Below are 16,760 nucleotides of genomic sequence, written 5' to 3'. Positions count from 1 at the left end.
AATTTCTTTAACATACAATGATGTATCTTGTGTTTAGTATAAATGTCATTAAATCATCATAAAAAATGAGGTTCATTTAGTTTCAATCAATATTTACACCATTTGATGCTACAAGGGGACTGACCCACTATACAATTGTATCAATGGCTCTTCCTAATAATTTATAAAGGTTAGGTTATATAATTGATTTGTGTATTAGGTAAACAAAAAACAGGGGTTGTTTTGTTTATTATATAAAGCTGAATAAAAACAGTATAAATTCGGAATCTATGGCCCATTAAAAGTGTCTACTTATGGATTTCATTAAGTTCTTATGAGAATACTTAACAATAGTATGTTTATCTATAATTCTCAACAAGGGAATACACTAAAATATCCTAACTTGTACTAATAATGTTTATTGTGTATATCATAGCTTAAGCATCTTGCGACTTTCTTCACGTTTGTAATATGAAAAATTCATACTTTATAATGACAACTGAAAATACTGCAACATAATGTTTCATACCTTAATTGATAGGCTAGATGAAATTGCAAACGAATACTTTAATGCAGGAAACCCTATATCCAACGAAATCGACCCATCAGGTTTGTACAAACTAAAGTTCATTTCATAAGTTGGACCAGGCTTTGAATTCTCATTAAACAAAGCAAAAATATAAGCCTTCAACATAAATTTGGCCTACGTGGGGTCCCTTTCTCTTAGCAAGCCTTTTACGAAGATTATAATTATAAATCTTTGCATTTTCAGGTGTTGCAGCACCTTCACTCGAATCACCCCGAGACGCCATTTTCTTAAATCCAGCAGCTTCAAGTGCAGCATAAGCAGCATCAATTTGTGCATCAAGCATGTTATCATAATGAAGTTTCCACTTTTCATCATAAATCCCATCAGTTTTTTGAAACAGAGCATAGTTTATATCAATCTGATCTGGACTACCCATGTAAGATAAAAAAGTGTACGCGTTTAAACAAAATTTAATCTTTATGAACCCACATGAATGTTAAGCAACATACTCTTAACTAACTCAAATTCATATCAAAATTGGAGTTGTTTTTTTAGCAAACTGAAGACCAACAAAAAGCCATCTTTTATCAACCCACAAAACTATTAAACCAAAGAATCTTACTTAAGTCAAAATCCAACCAATTTCATGAAAAAAGAGTGCTTAGCTTCATAAAGTAAATTTTAGTTAATAAATAAATTTACCTAAAAAATGAATAGACGCTAATCAGAGTACCTTCCAGAAAGTTTATGAAATAAGTCATCCCATGTTCATTAGCGATGACATCACCACTAGATCCTTTAACATCATCAAAGTAATCTTCCCTTGCGTTATCAGCCAATATAAGTGAAACCAACCAAAAAAGAGCTGCATCAAGCGCTAAAAATGCACCACCACCAAGAAGCCCAGTCTTGGTTATAGGGAACTTGTTTCAAGGTTGTAATGAACATTGCTGAAAATGTGTTTGTGCTCGGTAATTGTTGGCCATAATAGCATTGCGGCTACTAATCGGGTCGAACCCTATTTCATTCCGAACATAGATCGGTTAAAATTATCTTTATGTTCATTGTCAAACTTTGATAAATGATGATGTTATGTTACAGTATTCGAAAATTCCAACCAAGTTAAATAGACAAGATAATTTTTATACCAAATTATGTTATCTGTCTATTGATAATGCTAAAAACGAACATATATTTCATAGCATTATCCCTCAAGAAAGACAAGCTTTTAGTTGCAAGTGTTCTATTTACAAGTGATATTCATTTAAATAATAAAAGGTGAAGACAAAAGACAGATTCGACGAATTGAAGACGCAAACGACCAAAAAGCTCAAAAGTACAAAGTACAATCAAAGTGGTTCCAATTATTGATGAGAAACGTCTCAAAATTACAAGAGTACAAGACGCGAAACGCAAAATACAAGATATTAAATTGTACGCAAGGACGTTCGAAAATCCGGAACCGGGACCAGAGTCAACTCTCAACGCTCGACGCAACGGACTAAAAATTACAAGTCAACTATATACACGAATATAATATAATATTTAAATAATTCTATAAATTATTTATATATTATATTATTATTATAAACCGTCGGCAAAACAAGAAAACAAATCATGTGAGCTGGAAAAAGTGGCCATGCGATCGCATGGCCTGGAAGGCAAAAATCCATGCGATCGCATGGCAGTAGGTGACAGCCCACATGCCTATAAATTCGCAGTTTTGGTTGATCATATATCTATCCATCTCTCTATCTCACTCACGTATATATATATATATATATATATATATATATATATATATATATGTATATATATATATGTATATATATATATATGTATGTATATATATATGTATGTATATATATATATATATATGTATATATATATATATATTTATATTATAATTTTAATTTTAATTTTAAATTCTAATAATAAGGGTATGTTAGCGAATGTTGTAAGGGTGTAAGTCGAAATTCTGTCCGTGTAACACTACGCTATTTTTAATCACTGTAAGTTATGGTTAATGTTATTTTTAAATTAATGTCTCGTAGCTAAGTTATTATTATGCTTATTTAATACCGAAGTAATCGTAATGTTGGGCTAAATATTAAAATTGGGTAATTGGGCTTTGGACCATAATTGGGGTTTGGATAAAAGAACGACACTTGTAGAAATTAGACTATGGGCTATTAATGGGCTTTATATTAACTAAACGACACCTCGTTAATTTAATATATAGACTTATAATTTGACGTATTTATATATAACTTCATACGCTTGACTGGGTACGGTGGGCGGGATATCTATAAATACCAATAATTGTTCATTTTACTGGACACGGAACTGGATTAATAGTTAATAGACTTGTTGAAACAGGGGTGGATTACATTCAAGGTAATTGGTGTAATTGTTAACAAAGTAGTAAAACCTTGGTCTACACGCAGTCGATAACCTGGTGTATTCATTAAATAAAGTATTAAGACCTTGTTACAATTCAAATCCCCAATTAGTTGGAATATTTGACTTCAGGAATAAGAATAATTTGACGAAGACTTTCGCACTTTATGATTATGACTGATGGACTATTATGGACAAATCCGTATGGACATATCGAATAATCCAGGACAAAGGACAATTAACCCATGGTAATAAAACTAAAATCAACACGTCAAACATCTTGATTACGGAAGTTTAAATAAGCATAATTTATATATTTCATATTTAATTGCACTTTTAATTATCGCACTTTTATTTATTGTCATTGTATTTAATTGCACTTTTAATTATCGTACTCTTTAATTATCGCAATTTTATTTTATCGCACTTTTATTTATCGTAATTTCATTATCGTTATTTACTTTACGCTTTAAATTAAGTTATATTTATTTTTAATATTTTACATTAGGTTTTAACTGCGACTAAAAGTTTTAAAATCGACAAACCGGCCATTAAACGGTAAAAACCCCCTTTTTATAATAATAATATTACTTATATATTTTTGTATTTTTACAAATATAGTTTTTAAAAATATAGCGTTAAGCTTGTTTAATTTTCTCTGTGGAACGAATCGGACTTACTAAAAACTATACTACTCTACGATTAGGTACACTGCCTATAAGTGTTGTAGCAAGGTTTAGGTATATCCATTCTATAAATAAATAAATATCTTGTGTAAAACTGTATCGTATTTAATAGTATTTCCTTGTAAAATTAATACTATTTCATATACCCCTCGCATAACATCAAGTATTTTTGGCGCCGCTGCCGGGAAAATTCTTGCTTAAACGCCGGAAGCGCAACGCTATAAAAAAAAGATTTTTATTAATTTTTAGTTTACTTTTATAAAAATACGCTTTTGTAAAAATACGTTTTAAATATTCAAAAATATAAAAAGAAAAACAAAAAATATATATATATTTAAGAGTTTGTTAAATATTTAAGTTTTATAAAGTTTCTTTATTTCTTTATTTTTAGTTTGTAAAAATATAAGTTTTATTTAAATATATTATATAAATATCTAAATCAGAAAACAAAAAAAATAATAATAAAATTACTCGGCCCGTACTATAGCAGCTCATATACTGGCCCGAAACCCTAGCCCATGCGATCGCATGAGCCCGAAGGCAAATTTTCATGCGATCGCATGAGGGTACCTGACACGCCACATTTGACCATCAACAGCAATCATTACGTAATTATTATTATTATTATTTATTAAAACCCTAATTAGGGTTGTTTATTTAATTAATAAATTTTAGTTTTATTATTTAATTTGTATTATTTAGTTTATTTAGTTTTATAAATTATATAAAAATTAATAGTATTATAAAATAAATAATATAAAAATAATATTTTTATAAAAAATTGTATTTTTTTACAACCTTAAGTTTATTTTTATATTTTGTATCTTTTTATTTGTTTTTAGCGTAATATTTGTATTTTTCGCTCGTATTTAGTTTTAAGACATAGTTTTTGCCATAGTTATTTTTTTTTCTAGATTTTTAGGATTTGCCGTAAAATCCCTTAAGTGCTTTTTCTTTAGACTAAGATTTAGGTGCTTTAGAATTTTGCGACGCCGTTTTTATATTTTAGTACCTTTTTAAGTTATTACCATTTTGGGATATAGTATTTCTTTTAAGCTTTAATATTTCTAGACGTAAGTTTTAATTCTTAGTTTTTAGTTCCTTTTTAAGTTTCGACGCGCTACTTTCTTATTTTTATTTTTCGACGCCTATTATTTTTCGACCCTTTTATTTTTTGACGTTTTTCGACGCGCTCTTTTTCTTTCTTAATTCTCACCAATCTAGTTTTTAGGACTTAGAATTTTCTCTTTCTTCTCTAAAATTTCTTTAAATTTCAACGAAAAATTATTTTAAGTGTTTTAATTGATAGACATCCAAATTTTCTGCTTCGTAGTAATAGTTGGATTTGTTAGTGGTTGAGTTGTGAGCTTCCGATTTAAAGGGTTCTGGCTCCCTGCTGCATCTATTGGCTATTCGAAACGTGGGCAAAAGCAGAAAAGTCTATTATTTTGATAACTTATATAATTTTTATTTTTATAACTAATAGGATATTCAGTGAATGCACCGAGCAAAACGTTCACCACCTTTTGTACGTTCACCACCTTTTGTACGTTGACCACCTGTAACTCGATCAAGACATCTAGAAAATATTGTTGCCGTTGATTTTTCTTTAGAATCGTCATCTAGTCGACCAAGTACTCCAATTCAAATATCCGATAATCCATTTTTTGAACCCGACCTCACAATTGAGAATCCGGAGAATATTCAGGGACAATTCATAGATCCTGAACCACTAATCTTTCCTCCGGAACCACCAATCATTCAAACAGAGATTGTAGAGGAACCAACCATTAAATCAGAATCGTATAGTGATTCAGATTCAACAAATTCAATTATGGAGAATCTGGAACCTCTAAGTATGGAAGACCGAATGAGAGCTAAACGCACTGGCCAAGGTCACGCAATTACTCAACCTGACATTAATACACCAGATTATGAAATCAAAGGACAAATTCTACACATGGTGACTAATCAATGCCAATTTAGTGGTGCGCCGAAGGAAGATCCAAATGAACATCTTCGTACATTTAATAGGATCTGCACTCTATTTAAAATCCGAGAAGTTGAGGATGAACAGATATATCTCATGTTATTTCCCTGGACTTTAAAGGGAGAAGCCAAAGATTGGTTAGAATCGTTACCTGAATGGGCGATTGATACATGGGACGTTTTAGTTGAAAAATTTCTTAAACAATTCTTTCCGGCATCTAAAGCCGTGAGACTTCAAGGAGAAATTGTTACGTTCACACAAAATCCAAATGAAACTCTATATGAGGCGTGGACAAGATTTGGAAAGTTATTAAGAGGATGTCCGCAACATGGTTTAGACACCTGTCAAATAGTACAAATATTCTACCAAGGATGCGACATCACTACAAGAAAAGACATCGATATAGCAGCTGGTGGTTCCATTATGAAGAAAACAGCAACTGACGCTTACAAAATTATTGATAACACTGCTTCTCACTCACACGAGTGGCACCAAGAAAAAGATATCGTTAGATCATCTAAAGCAGCTAGAGCCGATTCTAGCCATGACTTAGATTCTATTTCTGCAAAGATAGATGCTGTCGAGAGACGAATGGAAAAGATGACTAAGGATATTCACTCAATAAGAATTCGTTGTGAGCAGTATGGAGGACCACATTTAACAAAAGATTGTCTCAGTATTGAACTAACAATGGAACAAAGAGAGAATGTTTCATACATAAACCAAAGGTCTGGAAATAATTATCAGAATAATTATCAACCGCCAAGACCAATTTACAATCAAAACCAGAACTATAACCGAAATGTTCCATACAACAACCAACAAGGTCCAAGCAATCAACAAGTATCCAATAATACTTACAATCAGCAAAGACCTATTTTTCAAAACAAACAACCACAAACCGATGATAAAAAGCCAAATTTAGAAGACATGATGTCGAAGCTAGTTGAATCTCAAATGCAGTTTTTCACATCTCAGAAACAAACCAATGAACAAAATGCTCAAGCATTTAGAAATCAACAAGCTTCTATTCAAAATCTGGAACAAGAAGTGAGCAACCTAGCAAGGTTGATAGGTGGAAGAAAACCAGGAAGTCTACCTAGTGATACAAATGCTAACCCCCGGAATGAAACAGCTAAAGCCATTACCACAAGAAGTGGTATCACACTTAAACCACCTGAAATACCTGTAATTTATGATGATGCTATTCCTACTCCACAAGAACCACAACCTGAACAAGATAAGGAAAAAGAACCGGTAGTTGAAAAGATTAATGAAAATAACACAGTTAAGGCTAAACCTTATGTTAAACCATACCAACCACCACTTCCTTACCCGAGTAAAATGAGAAAAGAGAGACTTGAAGCCGAGCAATCCAAATTCTTGGATATGTTTAAACAGATAAATGTAAATCTTCCTTTCATTGATGTAATTTCAGGAATGCCTAGATATGCTAAATTTCTGAAAGATCTAATCACAAATAGAAAGAAAATGGAAGAACTCTCGGCTGTTATAATGAATGCTAATTGCTCTGCAGTGCTGTTGAATAAGATACCAGAAAAACTTTCAGATCCAGGAAGTTTCACAATTCCATATTTTCTGGGTAGTCTTAGTTCAATTGAAGCATTGGCAGACTTAGGTGCTACTATAAATCTAATGCCGTATTCACTATACGCTAAACTAGACCTTGGAGAATTGAAACCAACACGAATAAGTATACAACTAGCCGATCGATCAGTAAAATATCCTAGAGGGATAATGGAGAACATGCTAGTTAAAGTTGGTACTTTAGTATTTCCAGTAGATTTTGTTATTCTGAACATGGAAGAAGATTCTCGAGTTCCTCTCATATTAGGAAGACCATTCTTAAACACGGCTAAAGCAATAATAGACGTGTTCGGTAAGAAACTGACCCTAAGTATAGAGGACGAGAGTGTTACCTTTTTTGTTGATAGAGCAATGCAACAACCGCAATCTGCAGATGATACATGCTATTATATTCAAACTATAGATTCACATGCAGAATTGTTAGAAGAATTTCCAGAATTACAAGGAACAGGAGAATGTTCTTTAGGAGAAGGTACTGAACCAATTGATGAAACTGAAATGTTAACTACACTTATGGCTAATGGATATGAATCAACAACAGAAGAAATTTAAATGCTAAAAGAGGAAGAAAGATATCGATATAAATCATCGATAGAAGAACCACCGACATTAGAGTTAAAGCCACTTCCAAACCATATGCTTATTTACATGGTGAATCTGAATTACCTGTAATAATATCGTCGTCTCTTACTGAAAATGAAAAATCACAACTCATTTATGTGCTAAAAGCTCATAAACCAGCTATTGCATGGAAAATTCATGATATTAAAGGAATAAGTCCTTCGTATTGCACACATAAAATCCTTATAGAAGAAGGTCATAAAACGTATGTGCAACGCCAACGAAGACTAAATCCGAATATGCAAGATGTTGTTAAGAAAGAAATTATTAAACTGCTTGATGCAGGTTTAATTTATCCAATTTCTGATAGTCCATGGGTAAGCCCAGTTCAATGTGTACCTAAGAAGGGTGGCATGACTATCATCACAAATGAGAAAAATGAACTTATTCCCACTAGGACTGTAACATGATGGCGTGTTTGTATTGATTATAGAAAATTAAATGACGCCACCAGAAAAGATCACTTTTCCTTACCTTTCATTGATCAAATGTTGGAAAGATTAGCCGGAAATAGTTACTATTGTTTTCTTGATAGTTTTTCCGGATATTTTCAAATTCCAATAGCACCCGAGGACCAAGAGAAAACCACATTCACGTGCCCTTATGGTACTTTTGCTTACAAACGCATGCCATTTGGACTTTGCAATGCCCCTGCAACCTTTCAAAGGTGCATGATGGCGATTTTTTATGACATGATAGAAGAATGCATGGAAGTTTTCTTGGATGACTTTTCAGTCTTCGGTGATACATTTGAATCATGTATAGTTAATCTTGAACGAATTCTTATTAGATGCGAACAATCAAATCTAGTACTTAATTGGGAGAAATGCCATTTCATGGTTAAAGAAGGCATCGTTCTTGGACATAAAATTTCAAAGGAAGGAATTGAAGTGGATAGAGCTAAAGTAGATGTAATTGCTAAACTTCCACATCCCACCAATGTTAGAGGAGTTAGGAGTTTTCTAGGGCATGCCGGTTTTTACCGACGTTTCATAAAAGATTTTTCTAAAATTGCCACTCCTATGAATAAACTCCTAGAAAAGGATGCTCCATTCATCTTTTCAGATGAATGTATCAAATCTTTTAATATTCTTAAAGAGAAACTCACTAATGCACCGATCATGATAACTCCAAATTGGAATCTACCATTCGAACTTATGTGTGATGCAAGTGATTTTGCAATGGGAGCCGTTTTAGGACAAGGATTGAAAAACGATTTCAACCTATTTATTATGCTAGTAAGACGTTACAAGGAGCATAAACGAATTACATAACTACTGAAAAAGAACTCCTTGCCATTGTCTTTACTTTTGACAAATTTCGATCATATCTCGTTCTAGCTAAAACGGTGGTCTATACCGACCATTCTGCTCTTAGATACCTATTTTCGAAACAAGATGCCAAACCAAGATTAATCCGTTGGATCTTACTCTTACAAGAGTTTGATATTGAAATCCGAGATAAAAGAGGAGCAGAAAATCTCGCCGATGATCATCTTTCTCGTCTTGAAAATCCCGAATTAGAAGTTCTAAATGAATCGGCCATACAAGACAACTTTCCTGATGAATATCTATTGAAGATAGATTATAGTGAAATTCCATGGTTTGCAGACTATGCAAACTACTTAGTATGTGGATTCCTTGAAAAAGGATTATCGTACTAAAAACGAAAGAAATTCTTTAGTGATATAAAACACTATTTCTGGGAAGATCCACATTTGTTTAAAAGTTGTCCCGATGGAATAATACGCCGATGTGTATTCGGAGATGAAGTTAGTAAAATCTTAAACCATTGTCACACAGGACCAACAGGAGGGCATTATGGGCCTCAACTTACAGCAACAAAAGTTTATGATGCTGGATTCTATTGGCCTACAATTTTTAAAGACGCACACCTTCTTTGCAAATCCTGTGATGCTTGTCAAAGGGCCAGAAAAATAAGTCAACATGATGAAATACCACAAAATGTCATTCAAGTATGTGAAGTATTTGACATTTGGGGTATTGACTTTATGGGTCCATTTTCAAAATCTCATAATAATCTTTATATTCTCGTTGCCATTGATTATGTATCTAAATGGGAGGAAGCACAAGCTCTCTCGACTAATGATGCACGAGTTGTAGTCAACTTTTTAAAACGTCTTTTTGCGAGGTTCGGAACACCAAAAGCTTTAATAAGTGATCGGGGCACTCATTTTTGTAATAATCAACTTGAGAAAGTTCTTAAAAGATATGGAGTAACTCATAAAATCTCCACCGCTTATCATCCACAAATAAGTGGACAAGTTGAAAATACCAACCGAGCTTTAAAACGTATTCTAGAAAAAACCGTAGGATCAAATCCGAAGGAACGGTCCATGAAATTGGAGGATGCATTCTGGACTTTTAGAACAGCCTACAAAACTCCAATTGGAACCACACCTTTTAGACTCGTTTACGGAAAAGCATGTCATCTACCAGTAGAAATTGAACACAAAGCATTTTGGGCTTTGAAGACATGTAATCTTGATTTACATGAAGCTGGACGTCTACGGTTAAGTCAACTAAACGAATTAGAAGAATTAAGACATGAAGCATACGAAAATTCGTTAATCTATAAGGAAAGAACGAAGAAATGGCATGATAAAAGAATCAGAAGATCAAAAGAATTTAAGGAAGGAGACAGAGTTCTTCTTTTCAATTCACGATTCAAGCTATTTTCTGGAAAATTGAAATCAAGATGGTCTGGACCATTTATAGTCAAAAGAGTTTTCCCATACGGAACAGTAGAATTAATAAATTCAAATGGGATTGAATTTAAGGTTAATGGTCACAGAGTTAAACATTACATAGATAGTCCAATGGAAGTTGAAGATGAAGTTAATCACATTTTTGACACCACAGCTAACTAAGTGTGGGGAGAATCAAGTCTTTAAAGGATAATATATATTTCTATTAGAATTAGATATTGGACGGAGTAAGAAAAGAATCCAGGAACGAAAATAATAATTTACAATTTGGTAAAGGATAATCAGAATCCGCAGCGAAAAGAAGAGCTCGACACCTTGAAAGATGTCACAAATGCGGAAAATGGTCACACGAAGGAAAATGTTCGACGAATCAGACATATTCCAATACCGAATTAGTTACTTTATGCAGAGATGGACCGTTCATATGTTTCGAAGAAAAAACGTTGAATGCTCGAGGTTACGCCTATGTAGCTATGGAAAACCAATTAGTCCGACTATCTTATGAGTGGGCTAAAGCAGGTCACTAAGAATTCTATTTCACAGGTAAGTATGTACAGTTTTTATTTTTATTTTTATTATTTTTAACCTTTTGATAATAAACGCTAAATCGTTCGCTATAAAGTATTAAATTGATACTCAATAAAATTAGGTTTTGCGACCGAAATTATTGATATCATACAAAAATTTATTACATCACTACGAAATTTACCGTTTATTCTTAAGGTATAAATATCTTTAATCAATCAACCCAAAATTTTTCAAAAATTCATCAGGAGTAAAACTAGGTAATATAGCCGAAATTACTTTACCGAAAAGAGGAGCGTATATTTTTGATAATATTTGATTGATTAAAGTGGGATAAAAGACCAAAAAGATTTTTAATTTTATTTTTACTTTGTTTTTAAAATTAATATTAAAATAATATTGTAAACTTTTTAAAATCAATATATTTAAATTTGTAAATATTTAAAAAATTAATATTTTTAATATAAGTTTGTATGTATAAAAACAAAAATATAATATGAATTTGGTGTGAATTTTTAAAATTTTAATAATATGAATTTTTTATTTTATGCATTTAAGTTTGGTGTGAATTTAAAAACAAAAAATTTACTTTATTTCGTTAAATTAAAAATATGATTTTTAAAATTAGTCGTAAGTTGAAGACTAGGTCGTTGAACCGAAATTGCTTTACCCGAGGGCGGGACGAGAAATTTTATTATCATTATTTTTAATCTTATTGAATTAAAGTATGCCAAAAACATTTAAAAAAAATATATTCTTTGCTTTTAAACGCCAATATGTTTGGAAACTTTGGTAAAATTTAATCATTTTTCTACGCTAATCACCCTCGATAATTTAAATTGTTACTAATTTCTTGCAAATGAGGGCATTGCAAGATCTTAAGTGTGGGAATGGGTTAAATTCTTTAGGATTTTTAAAAAATTTTGACTTATACACTTGGTTACCATTAAAGTTACCATTAAAAATACTAGTAAAGCAGTAGTTTTATTAGAATCTAGTGCTCTCTGATAATAAAGAGCAGCCCTAGTCTTATATACTGACTACCAATTCTAGTAAAATTTTTCAAAATTTTCAATTAAATGAATTCAAAATCATGTTTATACATATTTATGAACGATAAAACTAGGTGTTAACACCGAAATTATTGTTACCTCGGAAAGGACATAAATTGAGAAACAATCCAAAATGTTAGAATTCATTTAAAATGGAATAGATGACAATAAAAAGGCAAATAAAGGAAAATAAAAGCCAAGTGTAGGAAAATTTACCAAGTTATTTAAAACATATATCACATATTTCTGTAACAAATAATTAAAGATACTTTTGCCTTATACTAAACTAATCAGTTTTACCCGATTTACTATAATATATTTGAAAGAAAGATGGATCTACACGATGAATCAATTCCATCATTAAAAGGAAGTAAAGTCTTCCAAAAAAGATACGCGCTTCTTGATTTAGGTCAGAAAATTATCATCCAGACCAGCTGTAGATTGACGAAAAATCTAGAAAAGTCATCTCTAAAATCAGCAAGAAATCCACGGACCTCAGCATCAAACAGGGTCGCCAAGTGGTCAGACTTATCCTAACCATGAGAGGATCTGTCTCGTAAAATGGGGAGGACGCCGTGCAAATTAGCTTGATAAGACTAATGAATCAGATCCCCAGAAAGGATAATCTCCTTAAAGATTAAAAATCAGCTTTTAAGCCTGATATTACTCAATCCTAGAGATTGACCTTAAATATTGAGAATTACAAACTCATGAAATTCGATGATATCTAAACTCGAGTTTGAACGAGAAAATATTTTGATCAAAATTACAAACCGATTTGTTTTCTGAAAATCCATTTTCAATGCGTTCATTACCATTGAACGTAAAATCCTAGGAATTCATCTCGAATTCATTAGGTCACCTGAACCAAATCGGGTGTCAACCGTAAGAACGGTGGTTGCATAGCATGGTCAAAGACAGGACCTTGTGCCAGACCGAAAAATTATAAGGGTGAGCTTTACTATTGCTTCTACCAAGGATAGTAATTGCATTCGACACGTTATAGACCATAATTAAAAGCATGTCAGGGGACATTGCCTTAACAGTTGCTTGTTCAACGCTTTCCTTTACAACCGGACGGTAGTTTATCGAAAGGTAATATACGGAGCAAGTATACTGGACGTGTTGCTTTCCCAATACAAGGTTAGCAAGTGGGTGACACAAAACCGCAAGTTTTGAGCTAAAATTTTCAAATCTGAAACCCACCAAATCCACAAAAACATTTTGCAAAACACCGGTGAAGGGTTATTCCGGAAAACTTATCTAGGGTAAAATCTAGATTTTATTTAAAAAAATTAAATGTTTTCATAAAGATCCAATTTCCTTAAGGATCTAAATTTTTATAGTCATATGGGACTGTAAACCACATCGTTACTACCATTGTTTATACCGCCGTATAAAAATCACTGATGTACAAAGTGTGAAGAATAAAGAAGTGATTCTAGTATTTTTATTTCAAGACTATATTGCTTGAGGACAAGCAACGCTCAAGTGTGGGAATATTTGATAATGCTAAAAACGAACATATATTTCATAGAATTATCTCTCAAGAAAGACAAGCTTTTAGTTGCAAGTGTTCTATTTGCAAGTGATATTCGTTTAAATAATAAAAGGTGAAGACAAAAGATAGATTCGATGAATTGAAGACGCAAACAACCAAAAAGCTCAAAAGTGCAAAGTACAATCAAAGTGGTTCCAATTATTGATGAGAAATGTCTCAAAATTACAAGAGTAATTTCAAAGTGGTTCCAATTATCGGCAAGAAAGACTCCAAAGTTGGTGAGCTGGAATTTCAAACTCCGCGACTCGCGGAGTTTGAAGGCAGAAAAGGCCGCGAGTCGCGGAGACCCCCTGAACTCAATTCCCTATAAAAGCAAACGAATTCTGATCAATATATATCCATCCATCTATCTATACGTAATATTTATATTTATAATTTATATTTTAATTTTAATTTTAATTTTAATAATAAGGGTATGTTAGCGAATGTTGTAAGGGTGTAAATCGAAATTCTGTCCGTGTAACGCTACGCTATTTTTAATCATTGTAAGTTATGTTCAACCTTTTTACATTAATGTCTCGTAGCTAAGTTATTATTATGCTTATTTAAAACGAAGTAATCATGATGTTGGGCTAATTACTAAAATTGGGTAATTGGGCTTTGTACCATAATTGGGGTTTGGACAAAAGAACGACACTTGTGGAAATTAGACTATGGGCTATTAATGGGCTTTATATTTGTTTAACTAAATGATAGTTTGTTAATTTTAATATAAAGATTTACAATTGGGCGTCCCTATAAATAACCATTTACACTCGATCGGACACGATGGGCGGGGTATTTATATGTACGAATAATCGTTCATTTAACCGGACATAGGAATGGATTAATAGCCACTAGAATTATTAAAACAGGGGTGAAATTATGTACAAGGACACTTGGCATAATTGTTAACAAAGTATTAAAACCTTGGGTTACACTCAGTCGACATCCTGGTGTAATTATTAAACAAAGTATTAAAATCTTGTTACAGTTTAAGTCCCCAATTAGTTGGAATATTTGACTTCGGGTATAAGGATAATTTGACGAGGACACTCGCACTTAATATTTATGACTGATGGACTGTTATGGACAAAAACCAGACGGACATATTAAATAATCCAGGACAAAGGACAATTAACCCATGGGAATAAAACTAAAATCAACACGTCAAACATCATGATTACGGAAGTTTAAATAAGCATAATTATTTTATTTCATATTTAATTTCCTTTATTTTATATTTAATTGCACTTCTAATTATCGCATTTTATTTATTGTTATTATATTTAATTGCACTTTTAATTATCGTACTTTTTAATTATCGCAAGTTTATTTTATCGCACTTTTATTATTCGCAATTTCATTATCGTTATTTACTTTACGCTTTAAATTAAGTCTTTTATTTATTTAATATTTTACATTTGGTTTTAACTGCGACTAAAGTTTTAAAATCGACAAACCGGTCATTAAACGGTAAAAACCCCCCTTTATAATAATAATATTACTTATATATATATTTGTATTTTTATAAAATTAAACTAATATAGCGTTAATCTTTGATTAAAAGATTTTCCCTGTGGAACGAACCGGACTTACTAAAAACTACACTACTGTACGATTAGGTACACTGCCTATAAGTGTTGTAGCAAGGTTTAAGTATATCAATTCTTTAAATAAATAAATATCTTGTGTAAAATTGTATCGTATTTAATAGTATTTCCTGCTAAAGTTTTGAAGTATTTCGTACCCCCACGCTACGACATCAAGTATTTTTGGCGCCGCTGCCGGGGACAATCTAGCTTAAAAGCCGGAAGCGTAACGCTAAATTTTAAAAAAAAAATTATTTTTAGCTTACTTTTATTAAAATATGCTTTTGTAAAAATACGTTTTTAATTATTCGAAAACATAAAAAGAAAACAAAAATATAAATATTTTTAAGAGTTTGTTAAATATTTAAGTTTTATAAAGTTTCTTTATTTTTATTTTATAAAAATATAAGTTTTATTTAAAAATTTTGTGTTTATTTAAAATATAAATTTAAAAACCGAAAAAAAAAGTAAAACGCGTCGAATTTTAATCAACCTGTAATCTGAAAATTGGAACCCCGCGACTCGCGGAGTTTTCCTGCTTCGGGCACCGCAACTCGCGGAGCAGCCCTGACACACGTGACAGAAACCCTAATCAGCATTAATTACGGGTTTTATATTTATTAATTAACTTTTAACCCTAATTAGGTTTAATTTTAATATATTAATTAGTTTTACTTTTTATTTAATTTATATATTTAGTTTAATTAGTTTAATTAATGTAAAATTAATAGTTTTAATAAATAAATAATATAAAAATAATATTTTTATAAAAATTGTAATTTTTACAACTTTTTGTATATTTTTATATTTTCTCCCTTTTTAATTGTTTTAGCGTAATATTTGTATTTTTCGCTAGTTTTTAGTTTTAAACTTAGTTTTTGCCATAGTTATATTTTTATTTATAGATTTTTAGGCTTTGCCGTAAAATCCCTTAAGTGCTTTTTCTTTAGACTAAGATTTAGGTGCTTTAGAATTTTGCGACGCCTTTTTAAGTTTTAGTTTCTTTTTAAGTTATTGCCATTTGGGATATAGTTTTACTTGTAAGCTTTAATATTTTTAGACACCTTTTACCTATGTATCAATTATCATTCCAATTAGTAATCTCAATTTGCGATTATAATTTTAAGTTAGTGATAGTAATAAGGTTGGGTTAGTCGAGTGTTTTTAAGTTCTATAAGTCACTCTTTTTCTTTCTTATTTTTATTTTTCGATTTTTTTCCGACACGCTCTTTTTCTTTCTTATTTCTCGCTATTCTAGTTTTTAGGACATAGATTTTTTATTCTACTTCTTATCTAAATTTCTTAAAATTACGAAAATTTATTTTAAGTGGTTAAATTGATAGACATCAAAATTTTCTGGTTTGTAGTAATAGTTGGATTTGTACGTGGACCGGGTTATTGGAGCCAAACAGTCCTCAATTATATTGAGACCAAACGAATCCCGCCCCTCTGCTGCATCTTTTGGCTATTCGAAACGTGGGCAAAATCAGAAAAGTCTATTAATTGGATA

At 31.6% G+C, this 16,760-nt stretch overlaps 1 protein-coding gene across 1 annotated transcript in view; it reads right to left on the bottom strand.

Annotated features, from left to right (window-relative positions):
• Positions 1-502: 502 nt before the first annotated feature.
• Positions 503-16,760, bottom strand: part of LOC139866662 (glucan endo-1,3-beta-glucosidase 11-like) — a 51,131-nt gene continuing 34,873 nt past the window's right edge. The window contains 4 exon segments of the mRNA XM_071854951.1: positions 503-692; positions 694-983; positions 1,080-1,108; positions 1,242-1,431. Coding sequence (XP_071711052.1) covers positions 503-692; positions 694-983; positions 1,080-1,108; positions 1,242-1,431 — 699 coding nt within the window.

This window comes from Rutidosis leptorrhynchoides, chromosome 9 (genome assembly GCF_046630445.1).
Source record: "Rutidosis leptorrhynchoides isolate AG116_Rl617_1_P2 chromosome 9, CSIRO_AGI_Rlap_v1, whole genome shotgun sequence".
NCBI lineage: Eukaryota > Viridiplantae > Streptophyta > Magnoliopsida > Asterales > Asteraceae > Rutidosis > Rutidosis leptorrhynchoides.
The sequence above is the reverse complement of the archived record's forward strand: the minus strand, read 5'-3'. Positions and strand labels throughout refer to the sequence as shown.